Source organism: Cyclopterus lumpus, chromosome 10 (genome assembly GCF_009769545.1).
Source record: "Cyclopterus lumpus isolate fCycLum1 chromosome 10, fCycLum1.pri, whole genome shotgun sequence".
NCBI lineage: Eukaryota > Metazoa > Chordata > Actinopteri > Perciformes > Cyclopteridae > Cyclopterus > Cyclopterus lumpus.
This window is the reverse complement of record NC_046975.1, coordinates 6964581-6990950: the sequence shown is the minus strand read 5'-3', so window position 1 is coordinate 6990950 and position 26370 is coordinate 6964581. Positions and strand designations below refer to the sequence as shown.

General features: G+C 45.5%; 3 protein-coding genes across 3 annotated transcripts; all 3 read right to left on the bottom strand.

Moving 5' to 3' along the window:
- Positions 1-633: 633 nt before the first annotated feature.
- Positions 634-5373, bottom strand: LOC117737409 (sodium/hydrogen exchanger 2-like). The gene is made up of 11 exons (XM_034543360.1): positions 5131-5373; positions 4782-5032; positions 4447-4664; positions 4160-4356; positions 3953-4042; positions 3237-3307; positions 1980-2114; positions 1558-1654; positions 1363-1476; positions 1042-1105; positions 634-839 (listed from the first exon to the last, which is right to left on the bottom strand). The coding sequence occupies exons 1-11, from the start codon at positions 5197-5199 to the stop codon at positions 634-636; spliced, it is 1512 nt and encodes a 503-aa protein (XP_034399251.1). The 5' UTR covers positions 5200-5373.
- Positions 5374-13148: 7775 nt separating this feature from the next.
- On the bottom strand, positions 13149-14740 carry si:dkey-237j10.2. The gene is made up of 2 exons (XM_034543031.1): positions 14445-14740; positions 13149-14291 (listed from the first exon to the last, which is right to left on the bottom strand). Exons 1-2 carry the CDS (start codon positions 14611-14613, stop codon positions 13609-13611), a joined length of 852 nt encoding a protein of 283 aa, XP_034398922.1. The 5' UTR covers positions 14614-14740; the 3' UTR covers positions 13149-13608.
- Positions 14741-15745: 1005 nt separating this feature from the next.
- sh3bgrl (SH3 domain binding glutamate-rich protein like) lies at positions 15746-25472 on the bottom strand. The gene is made up of 4 exons (XM_034543032.1): positions 25179-25472; positions 18544-18729; positions 16984-17064; positions 15746-16594 (listed from the first exon to the last, which is right to left on the bottom strand). The coding sequence occupies exons 1-4, from the start codon at positions 25221-25223 to the stop codon at positions 16559-16561; spliced, it is 348 nt and encodes a 115-aa protein (XP_034398923.1). The 5' UTR covers positions 25224-25472; the 3' UTR covers positions 15746-16558.
- Positions 25473-26370: the final 898 nt, after the last annotated feature.

Below are 26370 nucleotides of genomic sequence, written 5' to 3'. Positions count from 1 at the left end.
GCTTTCAGTCTGCTTCAGGTCAGTCACTCCTCGGCTCCTCGCTGGTGTCCGCTCTGCCACCCTCTGCCCAGCCCCAGACCTAAAGAAAACAGTTGTGCTCTCCCAGCCACTCCCTGGCATGCTGGGAGCAGCGGGGGGGGGGGGGGGGAAAGAAGCTCCAGTAACCGAAGGGAGGTCAGGCCGGGAAAGAAGAGTTATTTTAGGAAGCAGTCAGCCTGTCCTTGTCAAATTACCCGTGGGTGTGCTGTGTGTTTGTAAAGAAAGCGAGGTGAGGCCGGATTGGTTTGTGTGTGTGCTTGTAATGTGCACGACGAGTATCCGCATTTGTGGCTGCGAGGTGTTTCTGAGGTGGGTGTTACACTTTGAGCGCCACTTTGAAAATGAATTAGACCCGAGATGCAAATGACCCTCCAGCACGGAGCTGGCTGACACTCCAAATTATGAAATCAGAAGGTGAATTATTTCATACATTTAAACATTTTAATTGGAAGATATTCATGAAATTGCAGAAACCTTTTAACAGCCCAGACTTGAAACCCACAACTCTGTGGCTAAATGAACATGAGGTACTTATCACATTTCACATGACTGAATCACAGGTTTGCATTTCTTCTCCTCGCTGGCGGACCTTCTTCATTGCTGCTTCTCGCTCTCCAGAACAAAGCTGAGCTGTTTCTTTGGCGTTCTGCCCACAGGTGCTTGATGCTGCAGAGAGATCTGCTCCTCTCCGGCAGCTGGAGGTGGTGGATCCACTGGTCTCCTGGTCGGAGCCGGGGCCGACGAGTCCAGGAGGACATGAGGACTCGCGCTCATCCAGCACACTGCCAGGAGAAGAGAGGCTGCAGTGAGCTCAAGGCCCACGAGGTCAAGGAATAGTCCCGCCATAGTTGTCAGGGTCAAAGGTCAGGGGAGAAGAGAGACCGGGGACAATCTTATGACGTGTCTATAGTCTTAGTCCTGAGTACTGGAAGCTTGAGTGGTGAGACCAAACTGTATTATTAGTCTAATATGTGTTTTCCTTTTGTATATTTATCACTTTACCTGTGTGAGCCCTGCTGAGTCCTGCTCTCACTCTGCGTGAGCCGTTGAACTCTCCGTCCTCGCCCTGTCACAAAGGAAGTACATCGTGAGTCTTAATATAAGGTTTTAAGTCGTTTTAAGTCAATGTGTTTAATGAATACATTTAATTAAATAAAGCTCACTTCTTTATCAATATTTTTGTGAGACATTTTTTGAGGATAAAACCATTTACGTTTTTTCAGTTACCTGAGATGGGGAGCATTTTGTAATTATTTCTCTTACTTTGTTGAAGGGTTAGGGGTTAGAAAGCAAACAAGACTGAATGAATTGTGTAGTAGCTACCTGTGTGTTATTTGTGCTTGTCTCTGCCAGACTCTGGTGCCTGTGAAGAGGCTTCCTGGTTCTGCCCGTGGTGGCGTCCTGGTGCAAAGTGTGTCTGCTGTAGGCTGGTGTCTGCTGGAGTCACAACTCACGCATGAGCCTAATAAGTGAAGAGAACATGATGCCTTTATGGAAATACCAACGCTGGGAATTTACCTTTTTGTTGAAGTTTTCTAGGTTTCTGGAGAGAATACGCCGGATGCTGTCCATCTCCTCTGGTAAGAGGGGACGGCTGTGCGGGCGAGGGTCCACTCTGAAAGTGAGTATTCACATTCATTTATCCAAAAACTGTGTTGTAACAACTGACTACTGGGGTTTTAAGTAGGAAGATGCCGGGGAATTTACAGGGTAGGCACAGATATTCTGTATCTTTTGACTTTTAAACAGATGCGGTAAGGGATACTTAAAAACTTGCAAGAAACTTGACTTGATTTTCAGGATTTGAATTAGCATGGATTACCATGGTGTCAACACGTTCCTTAGTTTTTAGGACCCTGTAGGGCTCCTTCAATGAAGTCCTAGTGATCCCTGAACGCGACGAAGAGATGCTGACATGAAGTAAAAATACGTGTTCTCACAGCGGTGGGGCCTCCTCGTCTCCCCTCTGCTCCCTCCTCTCCAGCTCCTGGTAAACTCTGAGGATGCTGGAGCGAGCCTGGTGATCCTCACGGATCAGGAAACGCCGAAGGTACTTCCTGTTGAACTGCTCAAACCTCACACACACACACACACACACACACACACACACACACACACACACACACACACACACACAGAATAAATACCATTAATTATTCTGAGTCCTAACTGAGAAATGATATGGGAGTCTTGCATGTGGTATTTGCTGCCACCTAGTGGTCATTTCAGGTCCTATTATTTGGGTGTGCAAAATACTTTTAGGAGAAACACATGTACACACACATATGGTAAAGAAAATGTTACAGTTTTTCTCAATTGCTAAAACACAAAACCTGGTTCCTGTAGCACAAACACCCAAACCTTTTCGTCATTCCCAGAAGCACACACACATTTCCCATAACCAAAAACACAATTCACCTGTGTCTCAACATGTCTCAATATTCAAAACACTTTCTGCAAAACCTTAGACAAAAGTGACCAAATAAATCATTCTTTACACTACGTGTTCATTCAGCAAACACATGATCTCAATATAATGAACTCAAGTTATCATAACATAAACTCAGAGACCACACCCTTCTCAAGGTGAAAACACAAATTGTTAACACACCAATCAAAATTGGGGGTCAATAAATAGAGCTTAGAGTCATGCTCATGTCCTTTGGAACAATGGATCCCAACCATGCAGAGGTTGAGAGACAAGAGAGAGGAAGAGGAAGAGGGAGAGGGAGAGGGAGAGGGAGAGGGAGAGGGAGAGGGAGAGGGAGAGGGAGAGGGAGATGGAGATGGTGATGGAGATGGAGATGGAGATGGAGATGAAGATGGAGAGGCAGAGGCAGAGGACAGCAACAACAAGTAATTTCTGATCAAATTCTATGGCCTGACCCTGACCTGAGACAAGATCATGCTGATATTGATGCAGATGCTGATGAACCTGTATATGTGCTCAATCTGGAAGTGCTGTGAATAAACCCTATTATTGACATTTTGGATATTGTTGAATATTATCCCTCCTGTATGTAACAAACACAGCTTGTGTGTATTGTCTGAGGGTAAAGACTGATTGGGACCCAGAAGTTAGATGTTTGGACTGTTGGGTGTGAGTTTTTAAAATTGTGTGTGAAGATTTGAAAAAATGGTGAGTTGTTCCAGGAATTGTGTCTTAGCAATCGAGAAAAAATGTAAGAAAAACTAACTTGTCTTTCCAGTAGTGCTGCCCCCAGTAGCCGACCACGTCCTCTATTCCTGCCAGCAGGTGATCAATGAGCTAAGAGGAGACACCATGTGAGTATAGCCCATAGGCTTCTTTTGCCTGTACATATAATTTATGTTAAAGTATCATCAGAAAATCTTCATTTTAATTTTCACAGATGAAAGGGGAGAAGCAGAAGAGATCTGTGTTCACGCTCTTACAGAAGAAAAACTGAATCCACTGAACAACTAAAGCTCATCGGCGTCTTTACTTACAAGATGGATTTACAGTTTCACTTAGATTACTTTCACAGTATCTAAGTGAAACAAGAACGTTACTTAGAAAAGGTACAAAAGATACAAAACATGCTTAACAAAGTTATCTTAACACTAAATTAATTATTCTTTGAGTAAATCATTTGCTTTGATACATTGCATACATCATGATTATAAAAGCAAGACAATAACACTTTCAATTAAGGTCTAAATCTAAAATTTGTATTGGTATTGTATTTGTTAAAATGTGTTACCTTGTGCTGAAATAATGTCATATACATGGAAAATGCCTTAAATCTTTATGACTATAAAAACAGCTGATGTATTAATATGAGGCCCCTGAATGATTATTTTAGAATACCTTTAATACTACACACTAATACTGCATATGCATATCCTTACATTGCAGGCTCAGCAACTGGCTGTACCTGCTGCCACTTCTCACCCTGCTGTGGATCTCCTCGCTGACAGAAGGCAAAGCTCTCTTCTTTCTCTTCACATCCAGCAGCTCTACTAGAGGCTTAATAGTCATCCCCTGGAAACCAGACCAAAAACACTCAACAAATAAAAGAACAAACACTTCAGTCTGAAAAGAAAAAAACAGGAACTTTTGTATTTCATCAAAATTCACAAGGGAAATTATTCTCCCAACCTGTACGAAGACCGTGAAGAGGATGACCACGATGGTGGTTGTGATGAAGAGTCTTTTCTTTGGGAAGTCTTCAATCAGGAAGACAAGGGAAAAGCAGATTGCCCCTCTCAGGCCTCCGTAGGCAATAATGAACTGATCTCGAAAGGTCACGGTGTTCCTCCGGAGCTTGTTCACCACAGCAGTCAGCAGGAGAACACCTTCAGAGGAAGTACGATGTGTTGATTCCTCTCCTTTGACAACTGATATTCAAGCTCCTGGCTGAAGCGAAGAACGATTATTTGTTCTACCTGTGGCCCTCCAGACGAGGCAGAGCAGCAGTGTGGAGCAGACGAAGAGCCAGCTCCACATGTGGACATCCTGTATTGTGGACACGCCCAGGAAGATGAAGATGAGGGTTTCACTCACGCTGCTCCACATCTTCAGGAAGTACTGGATGGTGGTGTTGCTGCGCTCGGACACATTGGCCTCCACATACTGCTTCATAGTCACAGCACAGGTCACAATGCTGCAGAAAAAGGGGGAAAATATATCAGATATAATTAAGCTTAAGCATCACCAAGTTAAAACGTTCGCAAAACGTGTGCGTTCTTCTTTGTGTAAGTTGATCCTCGGCAGCACTCACGCCATGATACCGGAGAGGTGAAGCATCTCGGAGGTCAGATAGGACAAATAGGAGTAGAGGAAGACAAAGAGCGGGGCAATGACCTGGGCTCTGGAAGTGAACCTCGAGGTGAGGGCCGCCACCAGGCCGAAGAAGAGGCCTACCAACAGGCCCCCGAGGCCCACCACCAAAACCATGCACCCTCCCAGCAACACATCCAGCCCCGACACTGACGGCAGGCGGAGGAAGGACTCAAACAGCCTGTAGAGCACCTGGGAGGGAGAGAGATGTATCGTGCACTAAATAAATAATTAAATATATATATTCTACTCCATTCCGAGACCACCCCGGTGACCACCTCTGCCCTCACCACAGTCACGGCGTCGTTGAGCAGCGACTCCCCAAACACCAGGATGTGAAGCTGGTCGTTCACGCGCATCTCCTGGAAGACGGAGAGCACGGCCACGGGGTCGACGGCGGCGATCAGAGAGCCAAACAGCAGGCAGTGGAGCAGGGAGATGTCTCCCAGAGAGCCCGGGGCCAGTAGGCACACGGCGTACAGAGACAGGCCGATGCCCAACACGTTCCACAGGGTTCCCAGCACCGCATACCTGGAGATGGGTGCACAATCATAGCATCAAAGGAACGGTGACGGTGAGAGTGGCAAAGAAACACTAAAGCTGAGGGCCATAAAAACCAAAGCAATCAAATGTGAGATGCAAAAACACTTCAGAGCTCAGGGGAACTTCTGAATAGTGATCATGCTCTACGGTCCAAGTCAGCGCTTTGGTAACCGTGGTAACACACTCACAATGATAATGTTAATTAGTTAGTTAACATGTGCTAGTTAGTGCCTTTATTTAACCTTTATTAGTTTCCTTTATTTATCCTGGGTAATCCCATTGAGATTTTAAATCTTTTAAAAATGTAATTTATTCCTTTAAGCTGTCTTCCATTAGGTACTGCGGGCGGCTGCCTGAAAAACTGCTTTTGGCGCGGGTCCTCATTTGATGCTGCAAAATCAAAACGAGGTCGGAGTAGAGGCATCGAAGTATAGCTTGCCATAACGCTTTTGGTACGGGCTCGGCCATTTAAAAGAACAAGTATACTTCAAAAGGCGCTTTCAGTTTGGGCCTTCATTGATGCTTTATGAATTAGATGGAAAACATGTTGTGCATTCTATAGTGTGTCAGGCATATTAGGCATGTTTGGGGAAAAAAACTACACATTTTGGAAACAGACCTCCAACACCGAGTGTGTACCAACCAGAGGATGGTGCCGAGGTTCTCAAAGAACAGCCTCCCCGGCAGGAAGTATCCTGCGTCCAAGACGATGGGCGGGAGCAGAAAGAGGAAGAAAGCATCAGCGCTGAGAGTCGGGGGAGCCGAGTGGCGAACGCCGTAGATCACCCCTCCAACCAGGAGGCCCACCATGATGAGGAGACAGCTCTCTGGCACCACTGCTGGGACTCGACCTGACCAGTGGAAACCTGGACGTTACAGACAGATGAAAGGCGTCATGCTACTTAGATTCAACTATGTTGGATTTTCTTTGTCACTGAAAGCACAGATGTGGAGCTCCACCAAAAGCCAATAGACATCATATAGTATGCACACAGTGGGGTAGTAACGGGATGCTTAAATTAGCATTTATATATATTCTATATAAAGCGACCGGGCCCCAGTAATAAAAACACTGTTCATCTCCATAACCGTGCATCATTTGCATACATATGACAGACAAAAAAAGGGATTTTCCAGTAAATAAAATCCCATAAACAAGAAGGCATATCTGAGACCACGACAGGTGTAATAGATGATTTACCATTGTGTAAGGCTTCCTGCGGCCACGTCTAGGTCCACACAGTGTGACGTAACCAACACTAAAAGCTATTGTGCAAAGTAAAGCCTCATTTTTTATTGGTAGAGAGCTTATTATAAGGAGAAGAAACAATGATCCCATGTTTCTAGATTAGCTCGGATGTATTTTTTATCCATTACCTAGGTAAAACTGGCCTCTTTGAGCGTACCTGAAATAAGAACCAGTTATTTGATGTCAAAATGTGTGCCTGCTACAAACAAATGTGCAGAGATTGGCAGGTCTGATAAGGATTTTTGTGAACCACTTGGATTACATTACTCATACAGTAGTGGATGAAGTAACATCCCGTAACATAAAACTCTGAAGCAGCTTCAGTTAACTTCAGATTGAATCCCTCAAACAACATCTAACCTCATTAGATATCTCCTGTACGAGCATCGGAGCAATTGACGCTCACCCAGCTTGGCCAGTGAGGCCAGCATGATCCACAGCACGATCTCAAAGGGAGCCTGCACGTGGTGATAATCCACGCTGAAAAGCCTGAGAGCCATGGGCAGATCCACAGACAGGCTGCCATCGCTGCTGTTGAAGCCCCTCGAGGGGGGCAGGTTGCGGGGCTGAGAGGGGCTCGTCAGGGCCAAACACGCGGGCCAAAACAGGCAGGCAGAGAGCAGCAGAGAGAGAGTCCACAGGGCAGCCATCCTACAGCCATGCTGGGACAAAGGGAGAGGGACACAGGGAGAGAATGAGACAGGGGTTATGGGGATAGGGGGGGGCGCAGCACACATAAAACAAAAACTCCACAACTCGTGCAGCCACTAATGTGCACAGGAATCCCTGAGCTCGCAATGATATCCAACCAGCAGAACAAGGTCTCAACACACACACACACACACACACACACACACACACACACACACACACACACACACACACACACACAAACACACACAGACGCCTAGGCGGAGACATCCCTTTTGGAGCGGTTTAGAAGGACAATACTACCATCGACACATTACAAATGGCACCCACGTCGTTGTAATCAGTTTCTGTTCATTTAAGGCCTCAAGCATGAAGGGCGGACTATAGGGCGCACTGCATGGCGTTTGCCTTTTATTTACACTCCAATAACACACACACACTTCTACATCTCTATGAATGAAACTGACAGCATTTCAGCAATGTGTATTTTACAACAACTTCCACTTCCTCTCCCTAGACACTGGATTTGGATGTGTAAAAACTCCACAAAGGAAAAAGAGCAAAGAAACCTCAGGAAGAGCCCCTGCGGGATCCCTCTTCCAGGGCGGACAGACATAGAATAGGAGTCGCATACAGACTGGCACATATGGAGCACGCGCTTGAACTGTGGGAGGAAGCAGGCGCAAATCCCAGAGGAAGTCCACTCTGGCACGGGGGGGGGGGGGGGGGGGGGGGGGGGGGGGGGGGGACACACACTCAAATTCCACATAGGCGACAGCGCTAACCACTGAGCCCCTGAGAGAGGTGTGATGTTTTATAACGTGGTCGAGAGAATGACGCGTTTTTCCCTTCATTTTTAGTCAATGATCAAATGAGAATTCTTAAAATCCTGAGAATGATCCTTCGGTCAATATGTCTGAATGCTAACATGCTCGTGTTCAGCAGTTATGTGTGTACACACTCATCTAAAGCTGACGGACTGTGACTCACCTGAGAAAGCTTCTTCCTCTTCCTCTTCCTCTTCCTCTTCTCGGGCCGCTCTGGTGAGAAGGCGGCTGAACGATCGGGCCGCGATCAGCCGCCTATTTCTCACGCCGTTCGTCTTCCTCGTGTTCCAGTGCTTCTTTCTGCCATCGCTGTCCTTCCCAGTGAGCTTCCAGACGTTTCAGAGGCTCGAGTCATTGGTGAAGCCGTGTGGGAAGCTGCCCCCAGTAAAGAAGAGACCCGAGGAGAAGAGTTGTACGATAGAGCAGTAGAGAGGGAGTGTGGGCCGCAGAGACACATCGCAGCTTCATGGTTTACAGCAGGAAAAAGACTTCTCACCCCTTTTGTGGAGACAGCACCTCGGCCCTCTGGTCTCGGCCCTCTGGTCTCAGCCTCTAAACGTGTGCCGGGACCACGAACCTTCTGGTCGTCGAAAATGTCGCTGGGTAACAGATCCAATTCATGATGGACTCACGTGGAAGAATCTCCTGGATTGACTTCCTGGCTGACCGGCGTTTCTCTTCCTCCGAGATAAAAACAGCAAGAAGTCTCTCTGGTTATAAGACTACTGAATAATGTTAAATAAAACCATAATAACTGATATTCTATTGTAAATCAAGTTATCCTCATCTATTGATTCAGATCATATATTTTCACTAGTTTTGATTTGAAAGTAGTAGTAGTAGTAGTAGTAAATAAACAAATAAACTCCCATCCATCCATCCATTATCACCCGCTTATCCGGGGTCGGGTCGCGGTGGCAGCAGGTTCAGCAGGCCGACCCAGGCTTCCCTCTCACCCGCAGCACTTTCCAGCTCATTCTGGGGGATCCCGAGGCGTTCCAAGGCCAGCCGGGAGATAGAATCCCTCCAGCGTGTCCTCGGTCTTCCCCGGGGCCTCCTAACAAATAAACTCAAGATTTCCTTAATGAATGTGTCTTTTGTTATTGCATCAATTTCTTCTTCTCGTTTCTCACTAGTTAACTCTGACTGGGCAGAATTTGAGCTCATGTTTGTATATTAACGTATTCAAGAACAACAAACGGGCTTTACTTTCTCATGGAGGACTCTCTGTCCATCAAAGTGTTTCTAAACATTGAGAGTTTTTGTTCCTCTTAGTGAGATCGGTCCTTTGTTCTGCATCGTTTGGGCCTCATGTGATTCAAAATAAGTAAATAAACAAGTAAATAATGTGCGCGTCGGAAATGATCGTCGGATTCATGGCAAATGTGTGCCGGTCAATTTTGTTTGTCTCCATTGATGCGCGTATGCCTACAATTTGCAATTAGCATATTGCCACGCAGCAATTTCTCTATATAATATTTTTGTCCAAAGATTGTGAGAAAAGCATCAAATTAATAAACACAATTTGTAAAGCATCTAATATAATAAAACTTTTTACGTAGTGTCGTTGATGATTGAAATAGGAATAAATAACATTTCAGGATTTAAGTGTTTAATTGTCTTTTGTTTTATAATTAAGTTTTATTTTCCAAATTATGAACACAATTATATCATGACATTCTACAATGCAGTAAGAACTGATAAAAGAGATATCCGCACACGGTCATAAGTGTACGGATATCTCTTAGAAATATGGACTTTTAAAGACTTCCATCCCCTGAGCAAAGATCAAGCTGGGTGTCATCTAGCATTGTCTGAAATGCATTAAGAAATGAAAATATGATGAGAAGCTCATTTCCAGCCTTGATGAACATATATGCATTGTGAGGAGCTTTCCTGTACCAATATGGCGGCCGCCTTGACTGCGACATCATGGCCAACATGAGGACCAGAATACGGCTGTGTGATCAACCCCAACAAAGCAAGAGTCATCGTATTATTTGTAACCCCTGAGACTTTTCTACTGTGACAAGTCAAGATGTCAGATGTGAAAAAGATCTATTGCTGTAAAGGTCATAAACCTCAGTAAATCGTGTGCATATTGTTAATCATAAGGTTATGGCGTTATGTTCTGGTTTAATTTGTTCACTGCTGTCTAGTGCATGTATAGCCGGAAGTATTTACTCTGTTGATAATAGGTCTGTAATACGCTTCTTAACATTCAAATCTGAAGCTGTGTGCTGACTTGAAAGCTTTGTCTGGGGTGGAAGTGCTTCCTGCTTTCCTTCAGCCCAGCCGGAGGTCCGGACACTGAGAACCAGAACTGGCCCGGTCTCCATTTGTCAAGCCCTCTTTAAAGCAAACACAGCGTTGGCTCGGCTGGCTCAATTTAACCCTTTATGTTGAGTTCACTTTCTATTGCAAGTGGCAGATCAGCTCTTCGTGGAATGTCATTTCTCTTTCTGATGTTGAGTCTCTTCTTGTGTTTTCTTTATTAGTAATGAAAGTATTGTGTGACTCACTCCTGGGTAACACCTCGCTCTCGGTGCAGAAGGAGCTACGTTTGGAGGGCGGAGGCTGTAAACACAAGTTAATTCAGCTCACTGCAACTATAGTTTGCCTATGGATAGCATACATGGATATTCCTCCACAGTTTCAAGTGACTTCAACGTCAGTGTCTGATGACCACGGGCACAATTGATCAAGGTCAACTTTGTGTGAGTTCAGATGAGATGGAGGTCTGACCTGTCTGATGAGCCGGAGTGCCCTCTCTAAGTACATTGTATGTTTGAGCTGGTACCAACCCAGGGGACCGGCTCGATCCCACCACAAAGCAGATGGTTCATCCGGGTACCTGAAAATCAAGCTGGGAGGCTCTCCATCTACTGGGATCGTTGGATCTTCTTTACTGGATCTCCTCACTTAATAAATACCTGACCTGCATTTACAAACAGGCTTATAGTCTCTGTTCTTCTTTCCTTCATATTTCATGTTTCTCTTATATGTTGTACAACATCCTATAACAACTGAATGCATACTTATTATAATGGCAATGATTTTTTTCTCTATAAGGTTAGTTCAAATGACAAATTATCAAATGATATAAGAATTATGTTTGCCCTAACAAAATATGTTGAGCATACAGTAACACAACACAAACATCAGACATGAAAAAGGGCCAATGTAACATTTAACCTACACATCTTACTCTCTGGAGCCACATTACCTGTTTCCCTAATTGGGTAAACGAAAGGTTTTGACAAATACTACTGTGACCCCCAACGTGTGAGGATTATGCACACTGGACCAGTATCTGTATTTGTAAGAAGGGTAAATGAACAACACACAGACACAGCATGACTAAACAGAGCACAGAAGTAAGTTTATAGCTAAATCAATGTGTTAACAAACATTTAATAGAACAACTTTAGTACTGCCGGCATTCTCTCTTATTCTGTCTTTGAACCCTAAATAAAATAAAGATATCTTCCCGCCCCAAAAACAATGTCCTGCTCAGTAGTTCTTTGAGCCCTTTCCCCTCAGCCCTACAATGTAAAACATAATGCGGCTTATGTCGCAAATTCCAATTATAAAAACTCTTCTAACTCTACAGTTTTCATTTTGTCAATATCAAACATACAATACAAGTAGAAATAATACGTTATATGTAATATCACTTCCAGGGTTCTCTCGCCATGCTCCGCTTGCCGTCACTACAGTGACACGCTTCTATTGTTTTTCACCTCTGCCGATCAATCATCACACCTTGAGCCAAAGAGATGGTTTGCTGACAAGTTTCTTCCAATAGAACACTTACTGGTGCAAAGTTAGACCTCTGCGCTAAAACAATGTAATACATTTGCTACAGAATAAACATAAATAACATTGTAGCTAACACGCACCCAAACTAGCTAACCACAACTGAGAAGCTAATGTTAGCTTACCGGTTGCGTGTGAAGCGCAACTAGTTCAGATGAAACCGGCCACTTGGCGGTTGCAGTCAAACAGTCTCGGTGGCCTGTTAACGGCTCGACTTCAATAACTGATTCCACTTAGTTCTTACGGTTTCTCACCATTGTTAACCACTACTTCTAGCTCAACGCGGCGGCTTGGAGGAACTGGGTTACAACTGCAAGATTTGCAGTATTTGACCAAGAAAATCTATATTAAATGTCTGACAGCGTCGATTCAAATCTGTTAATTCGAGAAACCCTCTCCTCTCTTCTGGTGAATCAGCCTCCACAAAGCTCAGTGTATTAGTGCATCTTGATGGATCACCGTTACCTTCGCTGTGAGCCAAACAGTGAGGATTTGTGCTTCACAGGTTACAAATCAACCTTAAGCAGGCCAAAGCGCCATCAATCTTCGACCTATATTGCTTTGTCAGTGAGTGCTTGACCTCATTGTGAGGGTCAGGTGCCTTCAGGACAACTGAAGACTCCACACTCAGTCAAAGGGCTGGAGTGGTGGATGTTGAGAGGCTGTCAGGTTGGGATGGACTAAAGCACACCGTCGTCACAGGGCCTCGGGGGTTTTAGCAGCAAATTACCGTTAGTTTGTATGCATTCACAATCCAAATACTTGCAGTCTTGCAGTGATCTGGACGCATTGGACCCTGGCACAGGGTTCTCGTCCAGGTGGTAACCACTGGCATCATTATATTGCCTCAAATTGAAGAGAAACAAACACCCAGAACCAGGATTGATTTCATGCAGTTGTGATTACACTTGATAGTGAGGTTAGCATCACACACATGCACCACTGATTGGGAATTCAGAGCATCAAGATATCATTTATATCATCAAGTTTGTTTGGAGTTGGTCCATTGAAATTAGATTGTCAGAGGTCATCTTGAATCTCTACATTATGATTTAATGTAATGTACCTCACGATTTATCTATCATGGGCTTTAATATATATATACATTATTGAGAGACTGCCATATAACGTGACATTGTTGAATTCTTTTGCCAAATACAGAATATAAAAATACCAGCAAATACCAACAGCAGACTTAAAAGATGACACCTTGTTTGTTGATTGAAATATTGTACTTTATTTAGACCAGAATGATTCGTTTACACTTGGATATATCTCTATTTACAAGGCATCTGCAACGCAGAGGGTGAATCTAGATCTAACGCTGGATTATGCTTTGCTTCATAATAACAAATACCGTCAACACACCCATGTATATATCAATATATCAATACAATGGATTCAAACGTTTATCAGGAACATGATGGTGTAGTTCTCAAACCTAGCAGCAGATGGCACATGAGAGCAGGAACATTTCACGTCTCACTTCAGCAAGCAATTAATAAAGACATTGTGTAAATATAGGTAAACAAATAATAAAAGTTTGCATTCATCTACTGGATTGCGCATGTTTTCCCACCCGGTTGCATTGTGGGTATGTGATCACTCTGCGTTAAAGACGTGCAGAAGCAAAAGAGCCACAGCCGAGCGTCACATGTAATACGTGTGCAGTGTTGCCCTCATTGCTGATGAGTATTGTTATGAGTGTTGTTATTGTCAGCCTCCGAAATCCGCAGAACAGGAGAGCTGAAGTTGGACGAGCAGGGAACCAAGTTCTGGGTGCTCAGATAACTCATCTTCTTGCCTCTGTACCCTCCTGATCCCGGTTCCAGACTGGCCTCCAGTGAGTCTGGCCCCCGAGGGTGGCTGCTGCCGCCGGGCAGAGGCACCAGGCCGTGCAGGAGGCTGTTGCCCAGGTGGGAGTTACATCGAGCCAAGTTGTCAGTCAGATGCTGCATGTACACCTCCTCCAGCTGCTTCTCCAGCAGCCCATTCAGCACTGAGTTAGACATCGGCTCCAACCCTGACCCGGGCGAATCCAAGCTCTTGTTCACACTGCGCCCCATAGCCAGATAACCCTGGTCTGGTATGGAGACGGGCTCTCCCCGCGGCCCCGGGTGGGCTGCCCAGTCCGGCTGATGGCTGGGTTCAGAGGTCGGAGTGTAAAGAGCGTGCTGGGGGATGGTGGCCACCTGCAGATCTGGATACTGCTCCAGGAGGCTGCAGTTGTCCAAGCAAACTGTAAAGTCAGGGTCCAGGGCGAGGACCGGCAGACACCCAGGGATGAAGCGGCCTGCAGGACCTCCAGGCTCCACTTTCAGTCGCTGGCATTGGGCGGAGTCTAGCTCCTGCCTGTTTGGACCTGATAACAGAAAGTAAACTGGTATTTAGAGTGCTGCTTTGAGAGATCACATCTGACAAAGGAAGAACGAGTCAGTAAAAGCGAACTAGGCCAGTACCCATTTGGAAAGTTAAACGTGAGATGGTGTTAATGTTCTTTCATGAGGCTGTTCACCTGCTTTGGCTGATTCTGTCCGGAGGTCTGTAGGGTTTGAGTCGGAGAGATGGCTGTTGAACTGATCCGCACAACGAGCGTGTGCCTGCAATCTCTGCAGCTTCGAAGCAGAGGCAAACTGTCTCTCCTCCCTGTAACACAGCACTCTGAGAAACCCTTCGGCCAACATGGCCCAGAACGACTGCTCTGCCTTTCCGTCTGCTCTCCACCCGGATGATCGTCGCTCTTGAGTGCGAATGGTACAGTGTCATTGCGAATGTTATTGTTCAGCTCTATTAACTTGTTTCACTTCTGCAACTGAGAACTGGCCCCTCCACCCACGACACTCACTTCCTTTATTAACCATTTACTGAAAATCGCAGAGAGAAGAGAACAAGAGCGTTTATACACGAGCTGAAACAACTGACGTAAAAGTGCCAACACAACATCTAAAAACACTGCATTATACGTAAAAGTCCTGCGTTAAAGATCCTGCTTAAGTTTATCTACACAGGTATTATTGAAGGCTTTTAAAGTGTCACAAGTAAAGGCCCCTGTGACTGATATATTACCATGTATAACATTATTCTATTGTTTATACTGATGCACACGTGTGTAAATAAGCAAATAAGTTGGAGCTACTTTATGTACAGTAGCTCAACCTAGGGAGCTTATCTTCTGAAGAGGTTATGCTATAAAAAACACATACCTTTGCTTTTTTGTGAGATATTAGAGTTTAAATGAAACCACCAGACCACTGTTTGTAGTTTTATAAGTGAAAAATATCGGGAACCACTCGTTTAATCATCAAGGCATTAGAGTACTTGTGTGTGTGTGTGTGTGTGTGTGTGTGTGTGTGTGTCTGTGTGTGTGTGTGTGTGTGCGTGCATCCAAAAAACCTCAGTGGGAGAAGTGCAAGATACAAAAGAAATCAATACAATATTATAAGTAGAACAATATACTAGTCACAGCTCTTATTCATTTCATGAGCAATGTGTTGATCAACTGCTGGTCGTTGTCTTTCAAAATAATCATCTTCACTGTTTTCAAAGATCTTGTGACCAGCTGTGATGTTGCAATGTTATTCTTTATTGACTAATAAGCTCAACGTGTTATCTTATGAAAAGCTGCAGCAGTCACAAACATGTTGTGAAGTAAAATAATCATACTATTTCCCTGAAATGGAGTAGAGTCAAAATCTAATTTATAAATACTCCAGAAATGTACAAAGACCTAAAAGTTGCTGCTGTATATTCATTAATCGTTCATGAAATATGTTACAGCAAGGCAGATGTGTTAAACTTCACAAAACCAAGGAGTGCTGAGAGTCAGGCAGTTTTATTTGCAGTCTTATTTTTTATTTTAAAGATTGTGTAACACCGGGATCACCAACACAATGTGAAACAGGACGCTGATGGCGAAACCAAGCAGACATCCAACTCCGCTAAAACAACAAACGGCAAATAAAAAAAAAGAAAATCACATCCCTCAGCGTATGCAGACCTGTAATTTGGGCATGTGTTATCATTTTTAAACATACATCATCTTGTAGAAAAAAGTTTGCTATTAAATCAGCATTAAGACCGTATAAAGTAAATAAAAACAGAGAATGGGATGTAAGGGCTCACTCTTGCAGACGGTGCTGCAGGTTTGGCGATGACGTGATTGGCAGGAGTTTGACAGCTGAGACGTGCTCTAATTGAACCTGTCGAGTGAGATTAATGAGGATAATGTATTATGGACGATGTCCTGTTGGCCAAATGACAAATCTGTGGGACAACTTTCAAAGTGCGGACCTTTAGTTGTGTCCGACTATGTGTTCTCAAAAAGGAGGCTACGCGTTCATGCTAGTGGGTGATTGACATGTCGTGAGGCCAATGGGCTTAGCGGGCTGAGGTTAATGAGGGGAAGCAGAGCGGTTTGAAGATACCCACAATGCTCTGCTTTAGCACCTCCTTTCACTACAGCTGACAAGGCACAGCTGAAAACACAGATTAATAGAAGAGAGAAGAACAAAGTAAATCACATATTAAGAAGGCGAGTGAAATGTTGCTTGTTTTCATCCTGGATCAGGTCTTGGTCCGCCTGGGTTCAGATCTGGGTTCAGGTCTCAGGTAGAAAATGGTGTGAAGCTGCTACTGCTGTGCTTTCTTCGCCAGAGCCTCTGCCTCCTGCAGAGAGACACCGAGGAGAGGAGGAGAAGAGGGAGAGAGAGAGTGCTATATTAAAATGGAGGATAATGGTTTATCTATCTCCTGCCACGGCACACAGGAAAACCCCTGTGTTTCTATGGTAACTGGCACACCTCCCTGCAGCTCCGGTTGTGGCACAGAGGAGGCGCCAGTGTGCAGGAGAGAGAAGAGGAGAAGGAGAAGAGGCCTTCTTGGGTGGATATCAGGAACAGATGTATTATGTAATATGTGTGTGTTTTTCTGCAAAGACACCACACTGCGAGGGTAAATATATATTTTAGGCTCATAAGCCGGCGTTACAGGAAATATGGCGGCAGGAATGCAGTGCAGAGAAGGGACAAGATATCAGCGTGTTCATTGGCTTATACCTTGGAGCCGGGGGGAGCGGTCAGACCCAGGAACGCATACACGGCGTTGTCCTCTCTGGCATCGAAGAAGGCCTCATAGTTCTGAGAAAGAGAGGAAGACACAGCGGCGACTTTAGATGTATATTGATCAACTCCAACCTGAGGAATGATGATGTGAAACAGGCTTCGGATCAGCGCCCGAGGGCGACGATCCGAATTGCTCATCGTCAGGGGTGTTGGTATTTGTCCAGGGAAGGGCCTCGGTAGTCAATCTGATAGCAGGGTATTGTGTTTGTAACCCACATAGCAAACACACATTTTACTGTCCAGTTGCCTGCAGTCTCTCTCATTCTTGATCCCTCGCTACTTCTCATTCCTTTGTTTCCACTCCTTTTTGTTCCCTCATACACACACACACAGATTTTTTTTGTAAAGAGGCCGTACAGCTGTCTTTGTCTGTGACATTCAATCCAGCCTGTCCCGCTTTTGCGGCTTCACTTCCAGCCGACCTGTCTGAAGGCTTGAGGCTCGAGTCCGTCTGATGGGAGCAAACGAGCGTCGGCTAACACAGGAGAGACCACGGTGTTTACTTCTAGAAATGTTATCTCCACAAACGGATGTTTAAAGGAATATTTTGACATTTTGAGAATAAGGCTTATCGACTTCCTCCTTAGAGTTAGATGACGTGATGAATACCAGTCGTGTCCGTTAAATATGAAGGCGGTGCGAGGTGATAGTTTGTGCTTGACCCCTGGCCAAAGGGAAATAAATCTGCCTCTACAGCTCATTAAAAAAACACTTTATATCTTGATTCTTTCATCCGCACAACAATCAAAGCATATATCTTGTCGCCGTTTTACTTCTGACAGTGTGGGCTTTTGTCAGATTTTGTTTATTTTGTACAGAGGCAGGGTAGCCGTTTCCCTCCATTTCCAGTTATTATCAGAATCAGAATCATAAACTTTTGTATGAGCCAAGTAGGTTTACACCTACAAGGAAATTAGCGTGGTGGGTGGTGCAACATAGGACGTTAAACATAACAAACAACAACAAGCAACAACAGGAGACAACAAATAAACAATCAACAAAGTGCAGACGAGACATAGAATAAAATGTAGTGTAAGATAAGTGCAATTGTAAAGTGTATGTACGGTGTATAAGTGCAATTGTAATTATGCTAAGCTAAGCTAAGCTTAGCAGCTCTACCTTCACATTCAATGGACAGATATAGTTGTGATACTAATCTATGGCGCTCTTTTTTTAGCCAAAACTACTGCTTTAAATACTGGAAGGACTTCATCAGTTTACGGGGGATAAATTCAAACCCTTAAGCTGCTAAATACTCCTCGTGTTGTGCAGCTCGTCACTCATTTTGTCGGTCTACTCTGCGGAGTGCACAGTGGATTCATCTCCGTTTTATAGACACGGATGAGACGTGAGAGTTAACCAAAACAGTAGAGTTGCAGGCCTTAAAACCAAAACAATGAGCTGAGTGATCCTTCTCAGTGATGAGGACGATGGGGATGAGCTCTTTGTGTGTGACCAATCAGAGTGGTACTGTATTGTCACCACGTGGCTCACCCCGCAATATTTGCTCTCGTTGAATATCTGTGGCGGGAGAGGGTTCCCCGCGGTCGGCCTGGACTCCTCCGGAACGTTCTCCCTCATCCACTTCCTGTTGTCCGCGTTGGCCGCGATGTCGCACTCCTCGAACGCGATCTTATTGGCCGCCAGGAAGCCCATCACATCCTGCTGCTGCTTCTTAATCTGCGTGCGGGGGTAGATGAGAGCAGAGAGGAAGTAGTCAGTTGGACGTGTGTTAACTTTGAGCCTTATGAGGAAACAGAAGGGCCTCGGTTCACCATGCTGCCGTCAGTCTGCCGCAAGGATGAGGACACTTCTTCTCTGCCGCGAGACATAACACCATAGAGATCTGTTACTAAGTTACCACTCGCTCGCTGACAGGCGAGTGAAGCGACGCGGCGAGAGTATTGAAGAGGGTGAACTCGGGCGAGGCTGAGCAGAGACGGATTGTGTCTCATCTGCCAGAAAGCAACTCCCAAGCCTGGACTCCCGTCCGTCCTCCACACTTTATCGTTTCAAACGGAGCCATTTCAAAAGCATTTGTGACACTTTGCATACTTTTTAATTTGACAAATTGTCAAAGCCTGTCATGTTTAGACAATAAAGTGAGCATGCATCCCCCCCCACACAAGAAGACAGTGTTGGCAGTCCACACACGGGAGATGCTGTCTTTGTCACTATCTGGGATGCAGATGGTTTTTGAACGGCTCCCCGTTCTCACAACAAGGCCGATCTGTCGCACGACACCAGACTTAACACCTGTCGCATTTATGACTCTTCTAAAAATAGTCCATCCTGCTTTATGTAAATCCACAAGCGTGTCATCTAAGAGGACGCAGATAACCAGCAGGAAATAGAAATGTATCAAGAAAGACACCCTGTGGGATCTCGCCTCTTCCAAAGTGCACGAGCAACTGGGCAGGCTGTTCTGTCACGCACAGCGAGGTGTTAAAGAAGCTACAGAAAGGCTAGAAATGTGCGGTTCCTGCTTCTGCTTCCATCGATAAGGATGTGCGTGTATGTGTTTCAGTATATGACATGGTGGCTCAGTGGGATTGAAGATGGCCCTACAAGGCCGGACGGAAACCAGAGCTTCTCTGTGACTCGAGAGGAGGTAACTGGTCAAACACGAGCCAAATAAGGCCTGCTACAAGGAGACAGACACATCTAGCCCCACACACACACACACTCAGACACACACACACACACACACCCACCCACCCAGACACACACACACACACATACACTTACACCCACACCTAAAATCAAACTAAGCCAACTACACAGTTCTGTGGATAATAATCTATTCATTGTCTGGCTGTCAGTCCCGACACCTCCGTGCCTGGGCTCCTCCCAGAATCATGGTGTTCAGACGAGACAGGTGGATTTTATTTTTGTTGTCTTTCAGCCATCTGCTGAAACAACACGGAGGCATGGAAATGAGGGCACTGACAATGCCGGCAGATTAGCCGCGGTGCCGTCTGAATCATGCAATGGCAGTTGCACTCCTGAGGCCAAAGTCCGAAAGACCAGCTCTTTGCCCACCTTCCCCCGCAGAGACCAGCGCGGGAAGAGCCAGCGGAGGGGAACGCCATGAGCTCGGACCCCCTGTAACCCGCTCTCCCTCTGAGCAGACAATCCTCTGATGGAAGGACCTGCTCCTTCTCCTTTTTTGACTTAGCATTGTACACATTATTTAACTAACTTTATCCTGGTGACGAGCACCAGGATCCACTTTCTCTTCTTTTCCCCCTTTCCCTTGGTTAACTCTGGCACTTACCCAAGAAGCCTGCATTGTGATGTTGCCAACTGAAATGAATTTGTCGGGCAGACTGGCCTCATGCCATCTGCCCCCCACTCTAATTGCACAGTGAGAGTTCCCAGCTTTGCCCCTTTTGGTCATTAGTGGGTCTCCTGGTGCCTTTAAAGTGGAGGAAAACAGGCGGGCCCCGCCTTTGGGCGCGCTAATAAACAACTGCTCTTATCCTGTTGCCCTCCTTATCTGTCTCTCTGAAATGACAGAGGATTACTCCTCATAGAATAGACAAGAGAGTGAGTGAGCCAGCGTCAGACCTGCAGACAATCAACAGGCAGAGTTTTGATTTCCCTAACGTCTGCTTTCCCTCACAATATCTAAATAGCTTGCCTAGGCATGCAAATATAAACTGCCATTGAGACAGACAAAACGCAAAAGCAGTTGAGACGTAGTTTGTTTTGTCCAGACGTGGATGCAGGCAGTAACTCTTCTGTGCTAGCACTGTGAGTCCTACTGGGTCTAGTGTCTGCCAGGAGGCTAACGAAATTATAATATATATATATATATATATATATATATATATATATATATATATATATATATACACACACACACATACACATATATATATTTTTTGTGTTTAGAATGTTCAATGTGTTTAGAATGTTCGGTGTGTTTAAAATGTTCGGTGTGTTTAAAATGTTCGGTGTGTTTAGAATGTTTAGTGTGTTTAGAATGTTCAATGTGTTTAGAATGTTCGGTGTGTTTCGAATGTTCGGTGTGTTTCGAATGTTCAATGTGTTTAGAATGTTTAGTGTGTTTCGAATGTTCAATGTGTTTAGAATGTTTAGTGTGTTTAGAATGTTTAGTGTGTTTAGAATGTTCAATGTGTTTAGAATGTTTAGTGTGTTTAGAATGTTTAGTGTGTTTAGAATGTTCAATGTGTTTCGAATGTTCGGTGTGTTTAGAATGTTCAGTGTGTTTAGAATGTTCATGTGTTTAGAATGTTTAGTGTGTTTAGAATGTTCAATGTGTTTCGAATGTTCAGTGTGTTTCGAATGTTCGGTGTGTTTCGAATGTTCGGTGTGTTTAGAATGTTCAGTGTGTTTAGAATGTTCATGTGTTTAGAATGTTCGGTGTGTTTCGAATGTTCGGTGTGTTTAGAATGTTCATGTGTTTCGAATGTTCGGTGTGTTTAGAATGTTCATGTGTTTCGAATGTTCGGTGTGTTTAGAATGTTCATGTGTTTCGAATGTTCGGTGTGTTTAGAATGTTCGATGTTTTCAGAATGTTCAGTGTTTTTAGAAAGTTCAATGTTCCATCGTGTACATGCGCTGTACACGATGGAACCAACATAACTTTGGCGATCCCCAGACTACTCGTTTAACGCAAGTTTGAATTTGTCCAGATGTGTTACATTTTAGTTAAGATTAGCTAATGTTAGGTTGCTAAACTAAGATGACTGGCATGTACTTAAATATGTAAATATCCGCATGCAGCTCTCGGAGATGCAGCTGACTGGAGACTCCGATGCCGATGTGAATTGTCACTCTATAATTTCAAAATAAGATTTTAGTACTCCGATACAGGAACTGCAGAAAAAACAATATTTGACACCGACTTGGCACTCCACTTATGGGTTACCATATTTCCCAAGAAGGAAGTGCAGCAATCATTAGGTAACTCAGTGTGGCCGCAAAAGTCTGAGAATAGCAAAACTGCTTTTGGGAACAATTGAAAATAAGTAATAAAAGGTATAGATTGTAGGCCCAGGAAACGCATAGATCTATTGTTGCCTGGATCATTATTTTGCCTATCCAAAGATGGAAAGAAGCAATAAAACACAGATGTGGAGAGGTCATCTGCAACATATGCTCTTTGGTTTACATTCCACATCATATGATCATCATCATCATCATCATCATCATGCGAGTGTTGCGTCAGGGTCATGAGATCAGATCCGATCGATCCGATCCAGCGCTAATCAATCCCTGAAAAGAAACGGCAGGACTCTGGCATTAGCAGCTGCCAGACAACGCCAGGCATTGATTGGAGGCTCCGTATCCAGAAACACAGGCGAGGATCAATGCGGTGGAAACTGATTCAATCAGTTGTGTAGACTCGGGGGCCGGGGTCAATTATTGTGCAGTGCACTCGCATGTGGAGGAAAAGACTGATGGTGGTCAAGCATTCTTCACAGAGAACGACCGAATGACGTTTCTAATGACTCGTTTGAACGCAGACAAAACCCGGCGCCTGGGCTGAAAGGAAACGCGAATGAACCCCCCGGCCCTGTGTGTTTGTTAGGGATAAAGGCCTTGATTAGCTCACGGTTGGACGCTCAGTGGAATTTCAGCAGCAACAGTAACCTCCACCTGATCTTAAGCTCGACAACATTGCGAAAAAGAGGCCTGACGCCGCTGCTCTTGGCTGGGTTCCCCGGCTCGCCGCAGCCTGAAGGTGGAACGACAGCCAAAAGGCCAGAGAATGACCTTTTTTCACAGACAGGCAAACTCATTGTAGCGGCCGTCCAACTCAAGCCTGACCTTCAGGCCTTAATGTCAAACCGACGCTTACTGCCTTTGGAGTGGCAATGAGGAAATTGCGTAATAGTGCTGCTGTAGTGCATGGAGGGAAATGGGGCAGTAAACGTGCTGTGTGGCTGCCCCATGTTTTTGGCTCTGCCCACAGTTTCAGTTGGTGCTGTTGCTCGCTCGATGCTACAGGTGTGAATTTACATCTGAGAACTCTAAAAGGATACACGACTAGTTTGCTATCCAAATTGGGCCTCGATGTAAACTAAAACTACGGAAGCTACGGAGCGTGAGTTTATCTTTAGCGAAGCCACTGACGGAAACCATAGAAGTCTCTCTGGGGAACCGGCAGCACCGCTCTTCAGGTGACTCAAACATGCCGCTTCTCATTACTGGGCGGGAGGACGATGATGTCAGCACGCGATCAGTTTGCAGGGATACCACCCTCCACAAGGGACCGGCAGTAGCCTATGGACACACACATAAAGCCATTCATGCAGATGGGAGATGCCGCCTATAAGTTCTTCATTGTCTGTCGTTTCCATAACGCACTCTATTCCCGATCTGACCTTTGAGGTCGTTCATACCATCAGACACGTGGTTCTGCAGGCGTTTAGCGGCCTCGACGCTACACAGAACCGTTCATGTAGAACCTTTAGCTGTAATATGGATCAGACTCTGCATGGAAATCCATATGCATTCATTTCTCTCTCTCTCTGACCTGCAATTGTTTCCTCAGTGGAGCAAAAGCTTTAAACTTAGCCTTTTCTTTTTCCTTTTTTAAAATACTCCTACGAGTCTCTCCGTTGTGGCTGTGGCTCCACTCACATCACATGCTGAACTAGACTGCCGTGATTCATGCAGCAGCAGACACGGCCGATTGGAGGAATGCAATCACATTGTTTTGTAGTTACTGATGCAATGTAAGTGCAAGCTGAGTCTTTAGACACAGTTTGTTCACTAGTCTGAATGTCTCTTTTCCCCTGTACTGCCTTTGTGTTCAATTAAAAAGACAGAAATCGTAACATCAATGCTGTCTAAATCAGACGTGGAGTAGGTCTGATTAACTCCGGAATGTCTAAATGAATCCAGAGAAATCGGTTACCATAGCAAAGGCGGTCAAGATAGAAGCAGACATAATGTGTTTATAGCACTTTGCTTCTCTCAGCAACAGCAACTGCTGTTGTCCTTCCAACTCGACCAGAAGATGGAGACCGGAGACACCATTTAAGAGGACATCAACTCGCCCACTCGTTCAAGCAGACTCTACCAAAGACAGATCAATGAGAGGTAATGCATCTTTCCCCACACAGGCGACGGCAACGGCATCGCCGGCTCTGAACTCAGACCGCTCCGGCTCGACAGGAAGCTGCCGTCCTGTAAGACTGTCAGAGCTGTGGAGACGTGCTGCTCAATGAGCAGAAATCATCCTAAACGTGCCACTTTAATTGCACCATCTCCATCCCAATAAACTTTGAGTTTTGCACTGTGAACGGTTTTTTAGTTACATCCTGGACAAGCAACAAAGTGGTTGCTAGTAATGTCCCCGATTACGTTGCAGTAGCTGGAAGCAAACTATATTTGATTAGCCAGAATTGAAGCTTCAGTGCACTTAGGCGATAGTGAATGGCAGATTCCCAAAATAATTCCCAGACCGAGCACAAGTGTTCCTGGGCTGCAGCTGCACGTCTACAAAAGAGGCCCCGGAGAATTGCATCACCGTCATTCCTTTCCACTATGGAGCAAACGGGCAAGAATGATGCCGGTGGTCCTCTGGGCTGCAGGACAGTGAAGGCAACACTCAAGACCCCTGAGACACACAGACTGGTAGCCACCCTATCCTGGTGACAGGGGCCTTTTAGATACATTTATGGATTTATTTTATGTTCATCGTTTTTTTTGCTGCACGCCCTTTGCTGTTTGTCAGCCTGGTTTCGGCTGGACAAACAGAGAACTGTGAGTTCAGGAAACCCTGACACAAACCACACAGCCGAGGGGTGCTGAGCTCAGTGAGCAGCCTTTAAAACTTTCTCTCTGTCTCCTACAGCATGGGGAAAGTTAAAGAGGGTCACCAGAGAGAGAGAGACCCTGACAGAGTCCATATGCGTCCAAAGTCTGGAGGAGGCTAGAGCAGCGTGTTTATTCATGAGTCAGCATTTTTAATGGGGATGACAGACAGATGGACATCAGTTAGTGAGTTCAATAAGTTCAGCTTGCTTTCTTTTCTCTCCATTCTCTAACAATGCTACTGGATGCTGCAAATTAATCCAGCAAAAATATCACATATGCAGAAATATGTTTTTTATTATATATTATTTTTTACCATCTTGGTAATCACTTACCGAAGTGGACCCGGAGGACGATGCTATGTAGACTTTGACCGCCATGGTAAATCCCTGGTGCTGACACGGGTCCGGTAAGCGGCGGTGTGTCGCCCTGCTCCTCGCGCACTCGTTTGCAGGTCGGGATCGCTCGGCAGCGGGACAAGAAACAACAACAGCGAACTTCCCTCCCCCCGCTCTGCCTCCCTCTCTACGGCTGGAACGCGGCGTGTCTGTCGAAGGCAGCGCAGACTATCTGCGCAAATGCTCCTGCTCTCCGCACTTGATGGAGGTTTTACATTCCTCCCCCGCCCCCTCGCTCTCTCTCTAACCCTCTTTCTCTCTCTCTCTCTCTCTCTGTAGGGCGAGAGCACACAGACACACGCACACACACACACACACACACGGTTCACGCGCGCGCAGAGGGGGCTATGGGGCCTATTATGATGGCAAGACACCGGGGTGATATTGTCTGAATATTTCAGCATCGACCCCATTGTCTGCAAGACAGCAGTTCGATTTCGCCCCCCCCCCCCACACACACACACACACACGCAACACGTGCACCGTTGCAGGTGCTCCTCTTTTATTGTGGCATGGTCATTTGGCGTTAACAGAATTAAAAACAACGCAAAATATTTTTTATAAATTAATCCGCTGTGATTTTTGAAGGCTTTTGTGTAGCAAGCAGATCGGGCTTCGTTCCGAGATCGGGGTCTCGGGCAGCCTCCTCATTAGACGGGCTTTGTGGGCCCCCTGCAGGCGTCTGGAGCAGACGACGCGAGGCTTCTCTGAAATTAATTTAGGAAAGCCGACTGACAAACAAAAAAAAAAAAAATCTGTCGGTGGAGTGGGCGCCATGTTGGACTCAAACACGAAGTGAATTTAAGGTGAATTCTCAACCTCGCGGGCCGCTTGCAGATGTGAGCCCGACTTTTCAGACAAGCCAGCGGGGATGAATGGCTTTACACTGGGGGTGGCACGTCGCCGGCCCGCCACGGGGGCCCGTGGAACGGCGCGTGCGGGGCTCGGCCTCGCGGCCTCTTTTCTCACTGTAACGCGCTCTGTATAAGGGGGCGACATGTCCTCGTGCGCAGCCCCCTTTCGGCCCGCTCTCGCGGGCGTCCTCCCCGTCTCTCCCCGCAGAAGAGAAGGAGCCATTCGCGCAGATCCTCAGAACATCACCGGCTCCAAAATTCCAAGTGTTCCGCAG